The sequence below is a fragment of the Delphinapterus leucas genome, chromosome 6 (genome assembly GCF_059928025.1).
Source record: "Delphinapterus leucas isolate spDelLeu-1000000601 "Yukka" chromosome 6, BTC_Dleu_Yukka2, whole genome shotgun sequence".
Lineage (NCBI taxonomy): Eukaryota > Metazoa > Chordata > Mammalia > Artiodactyla > Monodontidae > Delphinapterus > Delphinapterus leucas.
The window spans coordinates 103,595,250-103,620,485 of NC_143134.1; the positions used below are offsets into that span (position 1 = coordinate 103,595,250).

Below are 25,236 nucleotides of genomic sequence, written 5' to 3' on the forward strand. Positions count from 1 at the left end.
ACAACTCCCTCTGCCCCAATCTTGTCTCCAAGAACTTTCCCAGAGAAGAGAGCTGCTGGAAATGGAATTCCTCTGCCACTGTATCTGCCCTGAAGCCTTCTTGGTAATGATGTTTAACCCTATGACATGGGGGTCTGGCCCAGGTCTTGCCTGGAACATAAGCCCATCACAAATATTCCCACCATGCTTAAGAGAGATGGCAGCCACTGCCACTTCTACTCAGACCAAATGGTACCCAAGAAAGCAGGTGATCCCTATTGAGACATATTCAAAAATCAATCCAACAGATACTGCAATAGGTAATAAAAATATCACTATCACAAGGAAAGAAGCCATTTAAAAACAGTTAACATCCAAAGGAAAGAAAAAAAAATAAGCATCACAAATTTTGTATTGCATATGCATAGGGGTGTTCATTAAAGCACACGTCTCTCTGGCTAATTACATTATGAACAACGTTTGGATCTGTATCAGGAATACAGTCAACTAATTATGAACATGGCCGGGAATTTTTCCTTAGTATCCTATTATCTGTGATTTTATTCAAATAATCAACTTCAAAATAGGTCTGTCTCCCTGGGGGGAAATGTGTTGTGCCAGTTTCAAGGACAACATTGATATTGTAACTCTGTTTCATATCTTGAAGGTAAAAATGTTTATCCTCACTGCTAGCTTTAAAATTCTACCCAAGAAAATATTCCAGAAGGAAATCTGTTTGATGAAAGGTATAGGCAATTTATGGCATCTAATCAACAACTGGACTGTACCACCAATGACTGCTATTTATGACACGTATCAGCACAATCATGTGACTGACAACAGAAGTAACAGAGTAAAATAAGGCTTCATCTAAGACTGTTTTAGAGACCAAAAAATACCAAGCTGAGAAAGAAAAAAGAATGACCAATAATGTCTATAAATTGAGGCAGACATTTTGCCAAATGCTGGGGGAATAAATGATTGACCTATTCCACTTATTGATATTGACCAAAGGGGGGAAAAAAAAAAGATCTTCCCAGAAAAATAAACTACTAGATGAAAAACTCCAGTAAAAGGGCAGAAACAAGTACGAAAATGGAAGAAAATCACATTAAAGCCAGTGTTCATCTTTACCCAACAATAATAGGAAGAAGTCTCTATTGTGCCTTAGGATCAGATCAGAAGGTTGATGTAACACCTGGAATTTAGTGCAACACGGTAGGTGGTAAGGGCCCAAACAGTCTAGGCAGATGAAACCAGAGTCTACACTACATTCATGTTCTAGATTGGATAATTCAGCATTTATACCTATACTTTCTTCATTTATAAAAATGTTCTCTTCCCCTCTTAACAGTAAGCTCTTTGTGGGCTGTGTCTATATTCTATATCCTTAGAATATCCCCTGCAGTCATGTGAGTTATTAATATCATTAGGAACATTAATTTTGGTGAAGTTTATATGTAAGAAATATGGCCTAAGGAATAAGGCTGAAAGCGTAACCTTATGACAAAGTTTCATGCACTTTATGGCATGTTCTGAGTTTGGCCAAATTTAGTTAGACCCTCAATCCAGGATCACTTGGGCATTAAATTACGTACATCACTGATGTTGGGCGTTGGAATCTAACATCACAATATTTGGCTACTTGAATTTAGACAATGTTATCAGTCATCAAAAGGAAATGGGAGGGTTATAGCATTCCCTGAAGCACATTCCCAAAAGTGTCGATAGCTTATTAACGGCTGTAACTAAGCCCTTTAGTAACGAAAAGTGTACTTGCCCTTAAGACAGTAGAAAGAAAAAAATTACTTTTTGATGGATTTTTTTATTCTAAAGTTTCCCATGAACTTTAACCTCAACTACTAATACATTTCCTTCAGATCGTATTCATAGATCATTTGGAGGAAAAAGAAAATTTTCCATTTCACATTAAAACACTTACTGTCAATAAATAGTGTCTAATATGGAAACAGCTAGAATCTGAACACTTCAGAAACTGCAGAGGAGGTGATAGGGTAGGTAAAAGCGTGAGTGCTGGAAGAAAAAAAACACGGGTCTATCAGCATGTCTCTTAAAAAGATCTTCCATTCATAGAGGTGAAATGGTTTTTGATGCTTTGAGCTGCATAGGAATCTTTCTTTTTTTAAAAAAAAAAAATTAAAACTCTTCATTTTAATGTTCTAGCTGTAAATAGAACATTTGAATCAAAAACCAATAAACAGGACTTTCCTGGTGGCACAGTGGTTAAGAATCTGCCTGCCGATGCAGGAGACACAGGTTCGATCCCTGGTCTGGGAAGATCCCACATGCCGTGGAGCAACTAACCGTGTGCCACAACTACTGAGCCTGCGCTCTAAAGCCCACGAGCCACAACTACTGAAGCCCATGTGCCAGGGTTTCAGCAAGGCTCAGCCACAGGACAAGCTGGGATGCAGTCTGGAAGCCAATTCCACTATGCCTGCCATCATCTGGGCCACCTTTTGGGGGTGATTCATGGTGCTTCTACAGGCCTTAGGTATGCCAGGCACTGTGCCAGGTGCTAAAGAGATGATACTGAAGAAGACTACATGGTCACTGAGCTCCCAGATTTACAGCCCAGTAGGGCAGACTGATAAAAACTATGAAAATAATGATAAATAATATACGTACGTGTTGGGTACTAAGCAAGAGAATGTCAGAGATGACATTTCAGCTGAAACTTGAAAGATGAGAAGGAGCTTCCTGTGCAGAAAGCAGGTAGCCTCCCTCAACAGATGAATGAATAAATAAAACGTGGTATACACATACAGTAGAAAATTATTCAGCCTGAAAAAGGAATGATATTCTTCAAAAGGTACAAACTCCCACTCATAAGATAAATGAGTACTAGGGGTGAAATGTACAACATGACATATGAATATTGTTGAGAGTAATTCCTAAGAGTTCTCATCACAAGGAAAAAAATATCACATTTTTATTTCTTTAATGTTGTACCTATATGAGGATGAATGCTCACTAAACTCATTGTGATAATCATTTCATGATGTATGTGAGTCAAACCATTATGCTGCACACCTTAAACTTATACAGTGCTGTGTGTCAATTATATCTCAATACAACTGAAAGGAAAAAAAGGAATGAAGTTCTGATACATGCTATAACATGGATGAACCTTGAAAATATTGTGCTCAGTCAAATAAGCCAGATATAAAAAAGACAAGTATTGTATGAGTCCACATATATGAGGTACCTACAATACAAATTCACAGAGACAGAAAGTAGAACAGAGGTTACCAGGGGCTAGAGGGAGGAGGGAATGGGGAGTTCTTGTTTAATGGGTACAGAGTTTCTGTTCTGAGGTGATGAAAATGTCTGGAAATGGACAGCAGTGTTAACTGCACAACATTGTGAATGCACTTAGTACCGTGGAATTGTACACTTAAACATGGTTAAAATGGTAAACTTTATATTATGTGTATTTTACCACAATAACAATTTTTAAAACAGGTTGGCAATTATTTCAAGTAGAGAGAAAAGGCCCTGAAGCTGATAAGAGATTGACATAGTGGTTGGGAGAGAATGATGGGAGACGTAACCTGTATAAAAGCCAAAAAGGACAAACCCCTGATGGCTTCACAATCCATGGTTAGGAGTTTGGATTTTATTCTAAGTGCAGTGGTCATTTCACTGTTTTTAGAAAGGTTTTAAGAAGAAGTAGTAAGCTTGGAAGCGGATTCTTAAAGGGACTATTCAGTACCAGACACATTGCTGGTGAGAATTCCCAGCCCGAAAGGAAGATAAGGCCCCAAAAAGGATGGGAAGAAAATCTGGAAGACAGATAGTCCCGGAACCCTCAACTGGTCTGCTTACACTGCAAACCACTCATCACTGGACCCTTCCATGAGAGGCAAGCTACCAAAGGGAAGAACACAAATGCCACCCCTTCCATGAACCACCCAATCTCCCCACCTGAACTCTCTTAGTCTTTACCCATTCTTCTCACATGATACTTAGGAGTTCACCCTTACAGAATAGTTCGTGGTGTACCTGTCTTTACTCTGCTCCCAGACTCCAGACTTACCTAGTCACAGGATCTATCAAGTATGCTGGACTCTGGATTTGTTGCTAATGATAACACAGTTAAAGCGATTCCCTCACCTTGCTCCTGGCTTGGTTGAATTATAAAAACTCAAATTCTTTAAGCTGTCACTTACAACTGGCACCTTCTCTGAAAATCAAAAAAAAAATAATAATAATAAGGGACTTCCCTGGTGGCGCAGTAGTTAAGAATCCTGCCAATGCAGGGGACACAGGTTCAATCCCTGGTCCGGGAAGATCCCGCGGAGCAGCTAAGCCCATGTGCCACAACTACTGAGGCTGCGCTTTAGAGCCCACGAGCCACAACTACTGAGCCCGTGTGCCGCAACTACCGAAGCCCGCGCACCTAGAGACTGCGCTCCACAACAAGAGAAAGCCCGCGCACAGCAACGAGGACCCAACACAGCCAAAAATAAATAAATTAGAAAAATAAAGTGTTCAGCAGAAAAATGTTTAAGAAAGTAATAATAATAGCAAAATAATAGGAAATGCAAGCTAGAGATTGTGTCCTTTCCAGAGAGCGGATGGAAATGTGTGATGGATGTTTCCACAAATTCCTACCCATTTTGGAAGATTTCATCCTCACTTCCAACATCCACTTCTGAGGCCTGCTCAGGTGCGGAACTTGTGTCACAATGCCCCACCCCCCACCCCCCACCCCCAAGGCAGCAGCAGAGCCTCCAGGGACACGGTAATTGGGAAAAGGCAAACAACAGGAGCTGCCAGCTGTGTCTTCTCTGATGGGGAAGTCCGTTATCCGACACACACGTTGCCGTCTGGAATGCACGGCTGCTCCTTTCAAAAGTACCTGCTTCTCAGCATCCAAGTTCACAGTTTGCTAGTGTTTTTAGTGGAATTCCCAATTCCTGTGGCTTCATGACGCTGAGCTAAAAATACAGTGCCGGCTGGCGCATAGCCCAGATTCTGGAGCCCCAAAGAAGAATGAAGGATAAATAAGAGGGGTGTGTTTAGAGAGAAGCAGGCACAGCCAGGAGAAGCCGGTGGCCATATGGTGAAATGGGGGAGGAAGGGGGGGAGGGTGTCAGCAGGCAAAGGGAACAGTTATTACAGGAGGGAAAAAAGAAGTGAAGACTTGCTAAATGACAGTTCTTTGGGAAATGGAACAAGCCCTCTCCTCTAACTTTCTACATTCTCAGTACAATAATCCGGATGACTACTGATTTTCAAAGTAATACAAATTGTCTTATATGGAGTTTCTTATATAAATCTCTAGGGGGTTCTTTGATATGCATTATGGCACATTTTAATCTAAGTTCTGTATTTTAATTGATCCATGGAAAGATAATGTTAGAACTCAATTGTACGTTTAGAATTTCTTAACCCGCAGGATGATAATTATCAGAATGTGTTTAGAGCCTGAATTGCAAATCAATATCAAAAGGATTAACTTAGCCAAGTGCATCACTGAGGTTGCTTAGCTACGCAAGAAATTCACTGAAAACTTTTATTTTTTCTTTTTTCCAAAATGGAAACAACTTTGTTACTTTTTCTAATACATTAAAAAAAATTCCTTCAATACAGGAAGTATATAAAATATAAAAATCATCCAGGACTTCCCTGGTGGTACAGTGGTTAAGAATCCGCCTGCCAATGCAGGGGACACGGGTTCGAGCCCTGGTCTGGGAAGATTCCCACATGCCGCAGAGCAACTGGGCCCGTGTGCCACAACTACTGACTCTGCGCTCTAGAGCCCTCGAGCTACAACTGCTGAGCCCGCGTGCCACAACTACTGAAGCCTGAGCGCCTAGAGCCCGTGCTCCGCAACAAGAGAAGCCACCGCACACCGCAACTAGAGAAAGCCCAGGCACAGCAACGAAGGCCCAACGCAGCCAAAAGTAAAAAACAAATAAATAAATTTATATATAAAAAAAAATCATCCAGGATCCCTCCCAGTGGAAACTACCATGGTTAATGTTTTGATATATAGCTTTCTAAACTTTTTCATAAACATACATGTACATATGAAACATTTTCATGTACATTTACCTGTACGTTTTTCAAAGTTAAGGCCATGTTATTCATACAGTTTGTAACTTAGTAGTATACTGTTAATACTTACCTATGTCAATAAAGATTCTTCCCAACATAATTTTTATTGGCTACAAAATATCCACTTTATGTACATGCTATGATTTATCTAACCAATTTCCTTATCAACAGACATTTGAAATTGTTTCCAATATTTCACTATTATAAAATAACTACAGAAAATCAAAAACGTGAGTGCCTTACACTTCTCTCTACAAATAAATTTGAAAATAAACTTGAAATAGATTATTTTTCTTAGAATATGTAAATTACCAAAATGGATACCAACAAGAATAGGAAACTTAAACAGGACCAGTAAGTATTAATTTTTTTAACTATCCCAAGGACTGCCTCTCCCTAAGTGCCACATCCAGATGGTTTTCTAGGTGAAATCTTTAAAAATCCTATTTATAGTATTCCAGAGAATAGAGAAAGAAGGAAATGTTTTCACATTCTTTCCTCAAAATTTAGAATAACATTAATACCCAAACCAACAAAGATGGCATAGAAAAGGAAAATAGACCAATCTCACTTATGAATATCAATGCAAGACTTCTAAGTAAAATTTAGCCAATATAATCCTGATTAAAAGAAGAAAAACACCAAAGACCCAGAAGAATCCATTCCAGCAACTAGTATTGATCAGGAAATATAAGCCAGCATATAACTGGTTAAAAGGAGAAAAAATATATATGATCACCTTAATACATGCCTAAAAGACATGATAAAACAACTCATTTCTGATTTTTTTTAAATCCCAATAAAATGGGAATAGATGAAGTCTTCCTCAATATTATGTACATATAGTGAAAAACTGGTGAACTGATGAAGAGAGAGAAAGCCAAAAGTAGAAACAAACCAAAAGCCAACATCATCACAAAAATGGAAACAGTATACGAGAGTGATTAAGCACACAATCTCAGAAACTAGAATTCTAAGTTCAAATTTCAGCTCTATTACTAGTTGGATAACCTCAAACAAATTACTTAACTTCTCCATGCCTCAGTTTTCCCATCTGTAAAATGTGATAATAATAGCACACACTCATAGGGACATTGTAATTGAATGAGTCTATATATATATATATATATATATATATATGCTTAGAACAGCACTTGGCTCACAGCACTCTCTCAGTGTACATAAGAATATAAATAGATGTATGTAACATCAAAAAGCCAAGATCATGAATGAATAATGAAACACTCCCATGAAAGTCAGGAATAAGAAAAGAATATTCAAAGTCAATACTACTACTTAAATTTTTGTTCTGAAAACACAAGGTAAGTGGTCAGTCAAGAGAAAAATATAACTTTTATAAACATAGAAAAACAAAACATGGAATTACCATTATTTGCAGATGATAAAATATTATCCCTATAAATATCAAGAGAATCAACTGAAAACCTATTAGAAACAATAGGAATTTATTGGATTTATTTAATTCATTCAGTACCCCAAAGAGAGATTTAGAGAGAAATATGAAAACAATCTCAAGATGGTATAAGCTGGGAAGCTGGACCTTTGGAAAACTCACCTTGGCAATTTAATTTTGGGGATTCCCATGTGCCCAAGGCTGTGCAGCTTGAAACTGTATCTTCTGGGCCACTGAAGAATCCTTCTTTGCAAGCATAACGAATCTGGCTGCCAAGCCTAGAGGTATAATTTCCTATGATATAGCCATCTGGGACCTCAGGAGGGGTGCCACAGTCTATTTCTGAAAACAAATTAACGTCAAACTCATTGCTATATGAATGTGAATTTTCAAAATTCATAATCTCTCTCCACCTCTACCTCATGCCCTCTCCCCTCACCTATACACACCCGAGCCATATTTTAAATAGGCTGGTTCATTTCCACATGACTTCTGGGCATGTTTCCAGTGAGTGTCTCTATTCATTCTTCTGGCCTTCCACAGGTAATAGCATTTATACATGCACAAAACTGAAAGGATTTGGCAATCAACCCTCACTAATTGATACTAACTAAAGAGGAGAAGCCTAGCCCAGCAAAGTAAAACATCTGAATTGCACAATACCTTAAGATATATAGGCTTTTATAACTTCCCTGGTCACTTTTGAGATGGTGGCTCTTACCAGATCAGCTCTGTTTACTATCTAACATAACGGTTAATATCTGAATATCTATTAACTACTCAAAATCCCCGAAGCATACTAATTTTAGCTTTTTTAATATAGCCCCTTCTATCTTGACTGTTATTTTATTTCATAGGTTACAAAGGAACAGATCCAACACACATCCCCAACACAGACCCACAGACTTAGGCTCAGAGCAGGAGAAAGTCACCACCAACAGACTCTCACCTTCGGATGCTGCATTCTTTGGCAGAAACCCACCTGTGCACGACGTGGCATCTCTGCTTGGATGGAAAGGCTCAGGCCCACCCTTTGGCAAGTATCCATCCATACAGTAGCATTCAAAGCTCCCACGAGTGTTCACGCACCGTCCTCCATGCCTGCACCGGCCGGAAACCTCACACTCATCTATGTCTTGAGACCCATCCCAAATATAAGAAGGGACAGAAAAACAGAAGAAAGAAAAAAAGTGGGGGTACATTGTGACAGCCACTTCTCACATTCCAATCTACACTTATAAGTGAATGCATTCGCTTGTAATTGTATCATGAATTTTATTTTACTCCTTAAGAGTTCTTCTCCTGTATCCTTCACATCATAGGCACAAAGAGGTGCTCAATAAATATGTCAGTGTGTTCTGAAAATTTATAAAAACCAACAAGTATCAACAAAACAAATAACCCAAGAAAATGAACACAAAAAAGTATGCTAAAAAAACTCAATTACTATAAAATAAGGATAGCCTCAATCTCGTACTAAAATATCTGAAGCAGAACTCCTGATACAAAACAATTTAGACCAGAGTGAAAAATGCTTTCCAGCTCATGAGCATAGGACGATGCAGCAAGAAGTAAAGAAGATAACTCAGAAGGGTCTCGCTAATTTTACCAAGATTAGAAGGGCTTAAAATAGCCTTCAAGAAGGACAAGACATGCTCCTTAGCCGACTTTTCCCCTTGACTGAAGATTGCCGGTGGTAGCAGGTCCAGGAGTAAAAACCACACAATAATTCAGAGGCTGAAAAAGAAATCTCTCTGCCAGTTAGCAGTCTTTTCCCCCCAGAGCTGGCTTAGTGAACAAAATTTAAAACTTTGGAAACTCCATCAGAGCCACACACACACCAATTTCATTTAGAGAAGGAAAAGTACTAAGTAAAAGGGGACTTTTTCCAGGACATTTGCAAGAACCATCGGGGGGCAGAGGACAGGGGGGCATCATGACTGAAGAAAGCCTGGTTGTTCCCAGACTCTGGGATTTCAAAGAGCAGTCATTTTGGAAGGACTGATATAAGGTGGCCAATATTCTATTTTGCCAGTAAAGACTTTTTTTTTCTTAAACTAGCACTATGATTTCATTTAAAAAAAGAATATTTTAACAACCCCCCCCCAAAAGGAGGAATATAATCTCAGAATCCTTTTAAATTGTTTAGTGTGATTTTATTAAAATTCACTACATTCTTTATATTGGTTTGTTTGTTTTTTGGTTTTGGACCAAGGAACACCTCATCGCTTCCTGATTGTTGTCTGGGAACCAGTAATTCATTCAGTTGCTGGAGGAGACCCAAGTTACCAATTCTGATCAACCTACATCTTTAGTGCAGCAAACTTTGGGAACTCTGTGGGAGATCAGCTCCAGAGATAGCTGTCAACAATTCCTCTCCTTCCTTTCTTGCATGCTTCTCCTCCCATCAGGAATGCAAACCATTTCCCCTCCCCTTGAGCTGGTCTTGAGACTTGCTTTAGCCAATAGAACTTGGCAGAAGTGATACAGTGCCTGCTCTGGACCCAGCCTGAGAAGATGGCTGGTAGCTTCCTCTTTCCCTCATTTATTTAATTATTTATTTAAGATTTTTTTTTTTTTTTTAATGTGGACCACTTTTAAAATCTTTATTGAATTTGTTACAATATCGATTCTGTTTTATGTTTTGGTTTTTTGGTCGTTGAGGCATGTGGGATCTTAGCTTCCCGACCAGGGATTGAACCTGCACCCCCTGCATTGGAAGGCAAAGTCTTAACCACTGGACCATCAGGGAAGTCCCCCTCTTTCCCTCTTTTAGAATCCAGTGTCCATGCTGAAGAAAATCCGTGCTTGGGAGAGAGGCCCTAAAGATGAGATGCCATGTGAAGACAGAGGCCACATGGAGGAGAACTAAAGTGGCCTGGTGAACAGCCAGCATCAAGGCCCGAGCCATGTGTGAGAGAGGCCTTCTTTTTTTGGCTGTACCGGGCGGCATGCTGGATCTTAATTACCCGGCCAGGGATCGAACCCTTGCCCCCTGCAGAGTCTTAACCACTGGGCTGCCAGGGAAGACCTGAGAGAGGCCTTCTTTCATCTGCCAGCACAGCCCAGCCTCGTCCAGCCACCAGCTGACTATGTCTACACATTACAAAACCACACAGCCGTGGAATTGTGACAAATGATAAATTGTTGTTTTAAACCACTAAATTTGGGGTAGTGGTGGGGTGGGAGGAGTGGGGTTATGGAGAAGGAAATAACCAAGACACTCTTGACATAGGAAGAGACTGTGAAGTCCAAACAAGGTTAAGAGGATACTGTATTAATGAAAAAGAGGGGAGGTTCTGAGAAAACAATGAAGTTTTGGAAATTAAAAACAAAATATGAATGCCAAAAATAAAAACTCAATGGAGGCATTGAATAATAGGTTGGTCACTGCTAGAAAATAAATTCACAAATTTCAACCTGAGGAATTCTCCAAAGCACATAGAAATATTAATTATATAAGACAGAAACTATGGGACAAAAAAAATGATATGAGGACAGACCCAAAATATTCAATATCTGTTTAAAAGGAATTACAGAAGAGAATGGAGTAAATGTATAAGAATTAATATCAAGAGAAAAATCTCTCGGCTTATGTATTCAAATCCAAATAGCCTTTTAAGGTGACAGGCATGAATGTTGAAAAATGAGTCATTCTGAATTTCATGGAATAAGAGAAAAATCTATAAACCTCCTGAGAGAAAGGAATGGTAATTTATGAGGAAAAGAGAACCAATCTGACCCAGGACTTCTTGTCTGAAACACTAAATGCTAGATAGCACTGGAATAATATTTATAGAGTTCTAAGGAAAAGAGAGCAAAACATCGTGCTATATTTAAGCAAAGGAATGACATTTTAGAACATGAGTGATCTCAAGAACTACACTACTGACATTTCCTTTCTGAAAAAGATTTTGAGAAAATACTCGAGCCAGTGAAAAACATCAGAATAAATTACGTCAAGAAAGGGGAAGACATCATAAAACACAACAAAGAGTGGTAAGAAATGAAACCAGTAAAACAAACAATTGTTGATAACAGAATCATGGAGGTTTGGGTAACTGTTAAGAAAGGATTCTTAAAAGTAATATAAAATAAAATCAATCTCAATCTAGTACAAACTTTAGAAATGATTTCAACACTGCAGGATCTAACATGTGTTCCTAGATTGGAGCCATCATTTTAGCTTATCAAGATTTTTTTATTCCACTGAGGAATTTGTAAAATGTGTTTATGTATATACCTTTAACACAGAAGCCATATTCCAGCCTGTCCCCCTGCCTCAGACTCCTCAAAGATAGTGAGTGGGAAAAATGAATTTTTCAGTAGACTGCTAAAAATAAGGGCTCCAAGTATTATAAGGCAAAGATGGAGTGGTATGGAAAAGACCTGGAGTTTCTAGATACTGATTAGCTCTGTATGAGTCACTATAGGCATCAATCAGTTTGCTTTGCGTACAATCATTCAACAGCCTAATAACAATAAGTATTTCAATGATTGTTAGTAACAATAACTCCTGCGTGTCATCTTGTGCATGCCAAGCACTATTCTAAGCACTTCATTATTTAGTACTATTTTCCATCTTAGTTAATCCTCACAATAACTCTGGGTGATTGATGCTATTATGATCCCCATTTTATAGATGAAGTAACTGAAGGACAGAATGGTTAACTGGACTGAAGCCACGCAGGCTAAGCAGTGCAAAAGCCAGGGTCAGAAGCCAGACATCTGGCTTCTCAGACCTTATTCTTAATCACTATGCCACACCCTTTCTTCCTTTACAGTCTAATTGTACCATCATCCAATCAAGAATTCTCTATCTCGTCCACAGAGATTGTCAAAGATATCAATTGCCTTAAGGATGTCTAGATGTATCTACCCTGTATCACTGAGATGAGTATGACACGATTTTGACTTTTAATCCCCTGCTACCTCCTAATGCTCACAAACCAGCCCTTTTCTAAACTTCTAGAGGGACTTCTCTGGCGGTCCAGTGGTGAAGAATCCACCTTCTAATGCAGAGGACACGGGTTCGATCCCTGGTCGGGGAACTAGGATCCCACATTCCACGGGGCAACTAAGCCCACACGCCACAACTACTGAGCTCATATGCCTCAACGAGAGAGCCTGTGTGCTGCAAACTACAGAGCCCACGTGCTATGGAACCTGTGGGCCACAACTAGAGAAGAGAAAACCCTCACACTGCAACTAGAGAGAAGCCTGCGCACTGCAACGAAAGATCCCAAATGCCTCAACAAAGATCCTGCCTGCCGCAACTAAGACCTGACACAGTCAAAAATAAATAAATAAATTTTAAAAATAAGTAAATAAACTTCTAGAATCTTGGCTGGATAAACACATTAAATTCATCAGAACAGCTTCTCCACGTAGTGGTAGATTCCATGGGGTGTCCAAGGTTACAACATGTTTGCTTGTGAAGAAAAAATGTTCTGAGCCACCTTATTAACATACTTAACTAATCAAGGGAGAAAATTCCCTATGCCCCATTCTATATTTAGGATTATTTAATTTTACCCACAGCCAGAACAACTCCTTGGTAGAAAGTAGCAAAACCGAGCAGGACACTCTGACCTCGTGCCAGGGCCCTAGTGTTCTATATTTAAAGTCTTTTCATGGATTTGAACATCAAATAGACCCAGCTTTGAGAACTGATTCTGCTACTTACTATTTGTACTAATGCCTGTTCCTTGACCTTTCCAAATCACTTCTGTAAAATGAAGTTAATTATAGTAGGTCTTTTTGCAGAGATTAAATAAAACATGTGGAAAGCACTTAGCACAGTGCCTGGCTGACCTTTGGTCCTCAATACGTGTTAGCTAATAAGTGAGTGGACCTCGCCTCTCTACTGACTCAGTTCTTCCTGGAGCACAAGCCACTCCTTCATAACCCTGACCCTGACCATGAGCAATGAGCGTGCACATGCATACACTCACTGTCACAGGATTCTTGGCTGGAATCAGGGGAGTGGCCACATGGCTTGTTGCACTGGATCTAAATGCTCTAAGACAGAGGCCACCTTCCCTCCTCAAATGCCAAGTTCAGCTCAGAAACCTACATCTTAAGAAGCCACATTAGGGGAACACAAACACCCATTTAAAATCAGAACTGTTAACTTCATATCATTTATTGATATTATCCAGTGTTGGCAAGGATGTGAAGAAATGAAGACCTTCATGAAATGATTAGTGAGACAGAATATCGGTATGAACTTTCTGGAATACAGTCTGGCACTATGTATCAAAATGTAAAATGTGTAGGTATCCCTTTGACATAGAAATTATTTTCCAGAATTTATAACGAGGAGATAATTACTTGTAAGAATGTAAGTACAAAAATGTTCATTAGAGCATTACTTATAATGGCAAAAAACAGAAAAACAATCACAATAGGGAAAAAATGAGTTAAGTAACATGGTACAGCCATGTAATAAATTCCATTCAGGGACTTCCCTGGTGGCACAGTGCTTAAGAATCCGCCTGCCAATGCAGGGGACACAGGTTCAATCCCTGGTCCAGGAAGATCCCACATGCCATGGAACAACAAAGCCCGTGCACCACAACTACTGAGCCTGTGCTCTAGAGCCCGCAAGCCACAACTACTGAGCTCACGTGCTGCAACTACTGAAGCCAACGCGCCTAAAGCCCGTGCTCTGCAACAAGAGAAGCCACCGCAATGAGAAGCCCGCGCACTGAAACAAAGAGTAGCCCCCGCTTGTCACAACTAGAGAAAGCCTGCGCACAGCAATGAAGATGCAACACAGCCAAAAAAAAAAAAAAAGTTGTTGACTCTGGGTTAATATTAGGTAATTTTTTTTCTTTCTCCTTTATATGTGTCCATAATTGCTTGACTTTTCTACATAAGTATTTTTTAAAATAAATGGACAAAATAAAGCTATATTTCTTCTCTGGGGGGAAATATTGACTTATTCTTCTGTCTCCTTTTGGCAAGAACAATCTTGGATCATTATAATCAGAAGTAAACTATGGAAAGTGGGGAGGAGGGATAAATTAGGAGTTTGGGATTATCATATATACACTACTGCATATAAAATAGATAACCAGCAAGGACTTACTGTATAGCACAGGGAACTATACTCAATATTTTGTAATTACCTATAAGGGAAAATAATATATATATATATATATATAAAGTTATATATATAACTGAATCACTTTGCTGTACACTTGAAACTAACACAACATTGTAAATCAACTATACTTCAATTTAAAAAAAAAGAAGTAAATGACCCATTCACCCAGACTCTATTCCAGAGCTTCATCCTAGGGTAACAGCTCCATCCTTTCTTGACACATAACTTTTGCAAAAGCAGTAGCTGAATAAGTGGAAAACCATTTTCAAACCATATTCATGGGGACTTCCCTGGTGGTCCAGTGGGTAAGACAGCAGGCTCCCAACGCAGGCGTCCCAGGTTCGATCCCTGGTTGGGGAACTAGATCCCACATGCCCAGCTAAAGATCCCACGTGCCGTGCAACTAAGACCTGGTGCAGCCAAAATAAATAAATAAATATTAAAAAAAAAACCCAAAACACAACATATCCATGCTCAGAGATGTGCTGGCCATGAACAAAGAGCCTGAACTTAAAGGGCTAAGCACCTCCTTCACAATCTTGCTAATATTGATAGTTTGCTTAGGAAAGCCTACTTTACAGACAGTTCAAAAATAAACTTAAGCCCAGCTCCTGTCCCTATTACTCCTCCCAAAACTTTAAATTAATAGAGTTAAAAAGAACCCTCTGTATATATTTTACTATACTCAACAGGGCCTTTGGAAAGAACCTCGGTTATCTATATCCTGAGGCTTGAGCGAGTAAGAGGCAAGAGTAAAGGGTGGGACATGTTAACCTGTAGGGGGAGCTCAGGCATGGCCCCATCACTCCCCAAGAGTGACAATGGTGCCTTAGTCAAGGCCTGTGGCATTTGGGGGGATGGACCTTTTTTTTAACCATCTTTTGATTGAGAATCTTTGGCCTCTTCTTCCAAGGCACTGGGGCAGTAGCAGGGGTCTGAGGCCATCACCCACCACAGTTGGAGACCTAAGCAGGAGGCAGGGGGTTCCACAGGGAGTAAGGCAAGGAGCTAATGGCTATGAGCACTGCTCTGGGCAGTAGCAAGCAACACGTCCCCAGTGTGATTTTTCCCTTGGGTTTATCCTTCCTTGCTTCTTCTTTCTTCCAGAGTGGTAAAGCATGACTCTAGGAACAAATCCAGCTAAAACAAAGGATTGGGATTTGGGCAGCAAAGTTCTGTTGGAGACAGCACTGGGAGAAATCTCAGGATGGCTGCAAGGCTAGTGAGCACAGCCCACGTCGAGCAAGCAGCATCTCGATGGGGCTGAGCATTTGTGTCTGAGACCACAGCAGGCTGCTCCGGGACCCGAAACAACAGGGCAGCTGAGAAGCTTGTGGGCAGAGGCTCACATGGAAAACAAGGCTCCTGACCTGCGAGAGACACCAACAGACTACACTGGTCTCAGTTGTGGTAGTGATTTACGTGTAGGAATGAAGGTGTTTACTTCACCATGGGCAGACATATGGGATACAGGTTTGGGGCAGCAGGTTCCAGGAGATGACAAATGGCAAAGCAAAGCATTCACTCCCTCCAGGTTCTTTCCCCCACACACACCCAACCCCCATTTTTCTCATTTCTCAGCCAAAGCTGAAGTGCTGTTACATGTCTCTAGAAGAAATGGCATTAGGCCCTTATACTGCAGGAAACGAGCTTATGAAAAAGAACGTTGCTGTTGTCAATAGAGCCAAGGTGGATTCCCAAGAGCTGGGGAATTCAAAGGCACAGGAGTATTTTGCAGTTTTCAGCAGACCCTGAACGCTGGGGTCAATGCCTATTTGGCACACATACCAGGGCCATGCCTATCTGGAGTCATGCTGGTAGAGAGGTGACAGCCCTGAGCCTTATTTTCACATCAGTCTCATCTCTCTCCACTTACTCTTTTATTTATTTATTTATTTATTTATTTATTTGGGCTGCACCAGGTCTTAGTTGCGGCATGCAGGATCTTTAGTTGCGGTATGCGGGCTTCTCAGTTGCGGCATGCACGTGGGATCTAGTTCCCTGACCAGGGACCGAACCAGGGCCCCCTGCATTGGGAGCACGGATTCCTACCCACTGGACCACCAGGGAAGTCCGTCTCCACTTACTCTTGACCCACTCAAGTCAAAAGGCAGGGAAGAGGCAAGAGTAAAGTGTGGGAGATGATAAACTGCAGGAGGAACTCAGGCATGGCCCCATCACTACCCAAGAGGGACAATGGCATGTTTGCCAAGGCCTCTGGCATTTTGGAATGCCCTCACACCACAAGTACCACAGAGCTTCTTCCTCTGGGTTATGGCTCATAGCAAAGTTCCCATCATCGCCAGGAGTCATTCCGGGGGCAGCCTGGGGGCCAGAACATCTGCAGGTTCTCCAGCACTAGAACCCCTGCAACTCATTCCTCATCTATACGCAGTGACATCCAGAGGCCTACCTGCAACAAGCTCCTGAACTTGACTTGAACCCTGCAGAGTACAATAAACACCAGGTCCCAGGATTTCTCAGAATTCAACAACTAGGATTCACAATCTTCTGGTTCCAGGCAAGCATTGGATAACTGCTGATACCCCAAAACTTGCTAAGCTTCTGCCCCACCTAAAGACACTGACGTTTCTGTGGCAACTGTGATTATGGAAGAAACTCAGTGTCATCAGGAAAAGTCATCCATCGGCTTTTACAGAGTGGTAAATGGGGACCTCAAAAAAAAAAGGTCATGGGAATAACTGCCAATGGATATGGGACTTCTTTTTGGTGTTAATGAGATGTTCTAAAACTAGATAGTGGAGATTATTGCACAGCTTTGTGAATTATACTGAAAACAACTGAATTGTACCCTTCAAAAGGGTAGATTTTATGGTTTGTGAACTATATCTCAATTTTCTTTTTTTTTAAGAAGGGGAAGGTCACGAAATAATTACAAGGAGTAGAATAAACAGAAGCAGAGCCTAGATCAGGATTTTATTCCAGGAAGATTGGTTCTTCCTAGGCTGACATCTCTTTGGATCTTGCATAAAATATTTCTTTCTTCTTCTTCTTCTTCCTACCTTTTTAAAAACAGAAAGCATTCTGGGAAACTATACTGATATATACAGTTACAAAAGTTTTCCTGTCAAACTCCCACAGCCTTGAAAACACAATTTCAGGTATCACGTCCTCCAGTCTCTCACCCACTTCCAAGGTAAGTGCCCCCACAGATTCTGGATTCTGGAAAGCGCCCTTTGCTTACCTATGACTAACACTTGATACGAAATTAGCTGTCTGCCATCACCTCCCACTAGCATAGCCTTGGCACATAGAAAGCGCATGAAAAATGTAAATATATTGAATGAACTGAACACCAGATCATCATCTTGTAAGGGTTGTTTTTTGTTTTTGTTTTTGTTTTTGTTTTTTATGGTACGTGGGCCTCTCACTGTTGTGGCCTCTCCTGTTGCGGAGCACAGGCTCTGGACACGCAGGCTCAGCGGCCATGGCTCACAGGCCCAGCCGCTCCGCGGCATGTGGGATCTTCCCGGACCGGGGCACGAACCCGTGTCCCCTGCATCAGCAGGCGGACTCTCAACCACTGCGCCACCAGAGAAGCCCAAGGGGTTGTTTTTTTAATATTTATTTATTTATTTGGCCGCGCCAGGTCTTAGTTGCAGCACACAGGATCTTCGTTGCCCTGAGCAGGATCTTCCTTGAGGCATGTGGGCTCTTAGTTGCAGCATGCGGGATCTAGTTCCCTGACCGGGAATCGAACCGGGCCCCCTGCGTTGGGAGCACAGAGTGTTAACCGCTGGACCACCAGGGAAGTCCCAAGGTTGTTTTTCTTTTAATTAGTATCTTTTTTTTTTTTTAAGGCACCTAATTTATCTGCAACACTGCACTTCTGCAATCACGTAGCAAGTAATTTGCTACCTAAAACAACAAGATATTGTAAAATGTTTTCTTTGAGGGAATGTGTTCATTCGTCGTGCCAAGAATAAATCAAATGTTCCCTTTGAGGGATTTTTACCTTGTTACAGGTCAAGAGGGAGAATGAATCTGAGCATCAAAACCTGTGGTTCCTGGTGGGTACAAAGATAAAAAATGCTCTCCTCTCTCTTTTTTTCTCCCCCAAACCTTTAAATATCACAAAGCTTTTAAGGAGAGTCATTAAGACTATGCAAAGCCATCTTAGAACCAGGAGTCTTTTCCTGCCTTTCCTCTTCATTACTGTTCAAAGGTTCTCTTAGAAAACCTAAGAGCTATATTATCATGACAGGCTGTAAATAGAGTTCAGATAATACAGGAGCTACTGAAAATTAGGAGGGTTTTGCCCACCCCTTGTATTTGACCAACATATGCCCAAAATCTGACCTTCAAAACTACTGAGGTCCTAAAAGCTCGACTTATTCACTCCTCACTCAACTTATTCCTCCAGGAGACAAGCCCACATCTCTAACAGGTGCAGCATGCTGCTGCATCACAGGGCCCACCCCGTGGGCAATGTGCACAGAGCTGGCGGGTACCAGAGTCACTCCAAGGAAACTGCAGATGGCACACCATCTCGGAGAGCCCCCCCTTGTTGCTTGTTATAAAACTTTTCAAACGCACAGAACAAGAAAAAGAATATTACAGTCTCCCCTAGTGCCACCCCTACCCCCAAGATTCAACAATCGTTCACATTTTGCCATTTAAAGTACCTTACAGATAAAATAACACTAGATACTTCATAATAACACCCCTAGGTACTTCAGCATGCAGCTCCCAAAATAAGAATATTATCCTAAATACCTCAGTACAGTTATTCCCTCTAACAAAGTGAACAATAATTCCCTAATATGAACTAATACTCAGTCCAAGTCCAAATTTCCCTCATAGACAAAGGAGAGTCCCTCCCTTAAATCACACTATGTCCTGTCTCCACCCTCGCCCTCCTCCACATCCCCGGTACCAGGCACCGTCCTGCCATCACCATGTTGCCATCACTGCAGCCCCCTTCCCCAGTACCTGTGCAAAAGGTGCCGTCATTGGGGATGAACGCCTTGTTGTTGTTTGTGGCTCGATATCCTTCTAGGCAAATGCAATAAAATCCTCCGAGTGTGTTGTGACAAGATGTGTGGTTCCCACAGACCACAGTGGTTCCAAACTGGCACTCATTTTTATCTGTTGATACATTGAGACAACGCACAGAAAGGGCTGTCAATCCATACCACGATCAACCACGCAGACTGCTCTCCTGTGTTATGGACTTGAGAATCAATATTCTGTGACAACAGCAGAAAGATCTATTTCCCCAGCCTCTTCTCCTCTCACTATGCTTCTCAGACTACAGGACACGGGCCCCTCGTAGTCTTGCACCAGGTGTATTACAAAACCACAAGAGGAATCCAACATCTCAATCTGATAGTCCATCTTATTTGAAGATTGGGAGAAGGGAATGCTTTTTGAACTTCTCCACACTTAAAAAGATCTTGTCATAGGCCTGGGAAAACAAATCCAACAGAATCCCACTTTTCCAGCCCAACCATTCTCTGGGTTTTTTTTTTTGTTTTTTTAAACAAAAACCAGAGTAGGATGATTTTACATCCAATGATTAACTGGAAAATTTGTTACTTCTGGGTTACCGGGAGACACAATGGAATTAGTGCTCAAGCCTCACCCAGGGGCAGGGCTAATATTGAGACAGAAGCAGCTCCTGCTAATCGTCAGTGATCCATATAAATAATGTTAATCACCCAGTGAGGAGGGGCTGGAACATGGGATGCTTGATGAGACCACAGAACCTGCCCCGAGTATTTCTAATTCAACAATTTGACATCAATGTAAAATGAAAGTAAACCTCCCTCCCATCTCTGTCCTCCAGCCCAGGGGTCAGCAAACATTTTCTGTCAAAGGCCAGTCATAGGTCTCCAATTGCAACTACTCATGCATACTTTGGAGCACAAAAGCAGTCCCAGACAATCAGTAAACAAATTAGTAATGAAAAACAGGCAGCAGTGAAGTTTGGCCCCCAAGTTCCAGTTTGCTGACTCTGCCCTAGCCTCTACCATCAGAGGAAACTCCTGTGACCAATTTCTTTTGCATCCTTTGAGAGCTGATCTAACCAGCTAGTTTTTTGGCGGGGGGATATCATCAACTTATGAACTGGAGTTTTCTTGTCTGTTATTTAGTGTTTTATTCCACTACTGGTTCCCTCAAAGCAGTTCAGTCGCCTCCCACAATTGCACTCCATTCCTGCTAACTCAAGAGCCAACCCCCCCTGCCCCCCGCCAGCCCCACTCAAAATCTGGTGGGGTTTTATTTTTTTCATTTTTCTTATATTACCTTTTTTTAAATTTAATTAAACCTGGAACACTATTCATCATTAAAACCATCTGTGGTAAGATCTGCATGAGAGCTCAGACTAGCAGAACAGACCCTCAAGGCATTGCCAGGCCAAGTGTCCAGTCAGTCCAGCTTACTGAGCAGGGCACGGGGGTTTCAGATACAAGTCCACCTGTGCATAAGATGGAATATTCCTGTCTTTTGCCATTGTTTCTGAGGCGTATCTCCCCTGCAGACTTCATCAGAAGGGACATCTGTGTTTGTATGAGATTCTAGAAATCTTAGGTCCCTTGACGTAATACCATGTTATAGCACCTCTGGCACACCTATGATCTTACCTGTAACCTACGGCATGGTCTCATCAGGCCAAGTACTGGGATATGCAGTGTGTAGTGTTTGGGAGCAAGTACCACATAAATTAATAAAGCCCCCTCCACCCACTCAGAGACGTTTCTATTGCTCAGAAGTCAAAGAACAATCAAGATTTCAGTGAGCTTTCACGAAAGGAGGACTTCAGTAGGGGAGGGGGTAGAAAAGCCTTGTCCGTGCTCCCCAATCTCAACTTCATTTCCAAGCACCTGCTCGTAAGCAGTGGGAGAAGAATCTTATGGGCAGAATTCTAAAGAGAGAAGGCCCAACTCCAGCCTGCAGGAATGGGCAATGGTGTGTGATTGTGAAAACGTGTACCTGTGAAGTAGAATACGGCTTTTTAAACTCAGGACTTAATTGCCATTTTTCTTTAGGGAGGAAAAACAAAACAAAACAAAAACAAAGATACCACAACAAGGCCGTATATACTGTCAATCCACAGCTACAAGGGAAAACTATCCATATTTTTACTGCAGGTAACATGGTTGCTGGGAGGAAACTGTGATTATCTTAACATTCACTACTACAAAGTTACTATGAAACTCTCCCTGTCTCTGAATGGGGCTTGAACCTGGATATTGTCTGACTCTCATGGCATGGTGAATGCTATGAGACAAAAAATTATCCCAGATGTTTCTAGCCTAAAGGTTTCTGTATTCCTTTAAGTCATCCAAGACCCTAAAGGGTCACAACTACAAAAAATTTGGAGGATGGATCCTGGTAGACATGAGACTCAAAGCAACAGTATTTCACTAATCAGCCAAAAAGTTGGCAACTGTGTTTTGTTTTTCCCCATGGTACTGAATAGTTTCCTATCAAAACAACTAGAGAAGTTAAAAAATGCAATACTCACTCGAGTTGTTAAGTTAAATTCAAGAGTTAAAACAGATTTCAAATCTGTGTTAGGTCAGAGAGTTTCCAGAGATTCAAGTTCAATGACCTCTAACATGAGGGATAATTCCTTGGAAACGCTAGAGAAAGGATACATCCCAACACTAAAACACTTATTATAATTGACAAAACTTCTTGTAATAAAAACACATGAACAAAATAATGTTTTCCCCCCAAGGACATCAACTCTTTAACTCTAGAGAATCTTGTTTCTTGACTCAACTTTTCAACTTAACCCAGGATTCAGAACTTACCAATACATTGAGTCCTCCCATTGCCCACAAATCCGTATTTGCAAATACACATCTTCTTCCCTCCTCTTTGCAAGCAGGTAGCATGTTCATGGCAAGTGGCACAGACATCTAAAGCTGAATCATAAATTATATATATCAGGAAAAGAACATTTCAATCACCTACTCTAGGTGAGTCACATTTTGGGTAATAAACAGTTAAAATGCAGAACCAAAATTTGAATACCAAAATTATGAAGGGTAGACCTTATCCCATTCTTAGCTACCCATTGCCCATGGAGTAAAGTGCAAATCCCTCTACCTGGCAATCAATGCTCTTTTCCATCTAACCCCAGACTAACTCCTGCAGCCTCACTGCTCCCAAACCCAAATACACACAGTGTTCTCCAGGCAAGAGGCCAGCTACTCTTTCCCATACATACATGCTATCCACTGTCTTATGTCATGCCATAGTCACGATGCTCCCTTCATCTAGAATGCCTATCTTTCCTTCTCTGTCCAACTAGCACCTATTCCTATTTCAAGACCCAGTTTAATCATCACACTCTCCCTAAGGTCTTCCGTATTCCTCCATTCTTGAGGAAAATTAAATCTTCCTCTGTGCGCCCCTAACACTTGTACATTTCCATATCAACCATATTAATTTGTCAGTATATTCTATTCCACCTCTGTCTTCCCAGCTTGCTATTATGAACGAGCGTCTCAAGGACAGGGATTATGTCATTTGCCCATACATCATTATGGCATGGTATAAACATTCAGTGTATTTTTATTGACCAACTGGATAAAGGAAACTGCAGTCCTACTGCCTACAACTTAAAAAGCAAATGGAAGGAAGAAGAACTCGTCTATTGCCCTATCCATTTTCCTTATAAGGAAACAGTGGTGAATGTGTTTAAAATGTCAGTGAGATAACAGCCATGTCCCAGCAGGATGACCAGATCCCAATTATTTAGATAAGCAGCAAAAATGTTTGGGGCTAAAATCCTGAAACATTCAAATCTACCAGATGGTGATACATGGCCCAAGATCAAACACGAATTTCTACCCGAGGCTATGTGGGATACTGTGTTGCACTCCCAGTGTCTGTAATATCAGGCGTGGCCTAGTAAGGAGAACATATCAGCATGGAATTTCATCTTAGTCTTGGCCCCATTACCACCCAAGTAATAAAGACTTAGGTCTCAGGCTGCTTTAGGCATGAAACCAACTGAGAAAGGGATATATATAAATTCTCTTAACCACGCTTGGTTTTGTTTTTTTTGTTGTTGTTTTTTTGCTGTACGCGGGCCTCTCACTGTTGTGGCCTCTCCCGTTGCGGAGCACAGGCTCCTGACCCACAGGCTCAGTGGCCATGGCTCACGGGTCCAGCCGCTCCGTGGCATGTGGGATCTTCCTGGACCGGGGCACGAACCCGTGTCCCCTGCATCGGCAGGCGGACTCTCAACCACTGTGCCACCAGGGAAGCCCACTTTATTTTTTTTAAAACAAAATATAACACAAAAATGAGACAAGCCATGCTTATCACTAATACTAAATTAACCATAGGATATTTACAAAATTTATTATATCCCAGACCATAAAGAAAAATGCAACAAGTTTCAAAAAAGTAGAAATTATAGAGGTCATACTGACTACCATGTAATAATGTAATAAAACTACAAAATAAAACATAAGACTTGCATTCCCAAAAGAAAACCTACTTGGAAACTACAGAACACTCTCCTAAATAATTCTTGGGGCAAAGAGGATATCAACATTGAAATGTTTAATACCAGACATAAAAGCTTATCTACACCAGAAAATTTGAGTTTGACATGTTTTTATGTTTTAAAAGAGAGAAAGAAAAGCAGGCGGCTGGGGGAATGGGGGAAACTAAAATTTTAATACAAGAAGCTTGAAAAAAAGGAAAAAAACAAAATAGGGGTTTAAGAGGGGGGTGGTTAGGACTCAATAAAGATTAAAAAGATGTTAAAGAATTAGAAAATATATTCAAATTCATTGGAAAAACAAAAAACTTTTGCCAAAGTCAGTGCATCATAAAGACCAGTAGTCAAAACTCAAGACCAGCGAAGGAAAACAAGGGTATATACAAACATACAACATTAGGAATAAGAAAGAGCTTGTAACAAAAAACACATAACAATTTCTTTTAAAGTACAAATGAAAGACTTCCAGTTAAACACAGCAGATTTAATACACCTGCAACCCTCACCAAAAATTTAAAAATGAAATCAAGGACCAGAAAGGTATAAACTCTGGGAGAGAAGATGACAGCAGGCAAGGATGTTGACAATATTTCAGAAGATGAAAGAGATGGACATATGGGAACTACCTGAGAGGAAGAAGTAAAAGCCAAGGAAGGAAGGAAGCAAAGAAAGGAAGAAAGGAAGGAAGGAAAGAAGGGAGGGAGGGAGGGAGGGGACATTAATTAAAATAAAATTTAAAACGTAAATAAAAGCCAACTTGAAAGGCTCAGGAATGGAGTCACTTAGCACCCCAGAAGGCAAGCATAAAGAGTAGGGGCTGAGAGTTAAGGAACAAGTTGAAAATATGGAGGAGTAGTTAGATGCTCAGATCCCCTAACTCACCCTGGCATAAGATGGAGTTTTACAACCTGGAGAAAACAGACCAGGAAGGCTCCTGATTATAGGGGCAACAGACAGAGCTGAAGGGAGAATGAGTCCCCGTACTAAATGTCCACCAAGATGGGGTAAATTTATTTAACCATTTTAACATTTTAATACACAACATTTTAAAACAGTACCATAAGGACACTGTCAATCCATAATCACATGCAACCAAAATCCTGGAAATACCTTCTAAATAATGGGTCCTGGGTCACCTCCACAAACCCAGCTGTG

General features: G+C 40.9%; 1 protein-coding gene across 8 annotated transcripts in view; it reads right to left on the bottom strand.

Annotated features, from left to right (window-relative positions):
- SUSD1 (sushi domain containing 1) overlaps positions 1 to 25,236 on the bottom strand; it is a 130,567-nt gene that overhangs the window by 95,531 nt on the left and 9,800 nt on the right. For 3 of the 8 annotated variants that reach the window (XM_089913588.1, XM_089913587.1, XM_089913592.1), the window contains exons 2-5: positions 22,376 to 22,489; positions 19,545 to 19,700; positions 8,430 to 8,615; positions 7,643 to 7,822 (exon numbers count right to left, since the gene is read on the bottom strand). In XM_089913588.1, the coding sequence (XP_089769714.1) occupies positions 7,643 to 7,822; positions 8,430 to 8,615; positions 19,545 to 19,700; positions 22,376 to 22,489 (636 nt within the window). The remainder of the gene's footprint in view (positions 1 to 7,642; positions 7,823 to 8,429; positions 8,616 to 19,544; positions 19,701 to 22,375; positions 22,490 to 25,236) is intronic. The other 5 variants (XM_022579035.3, XM_022579037.3, XM_089913589.1 and 2 more) reach the window with 4 other exon arrangements.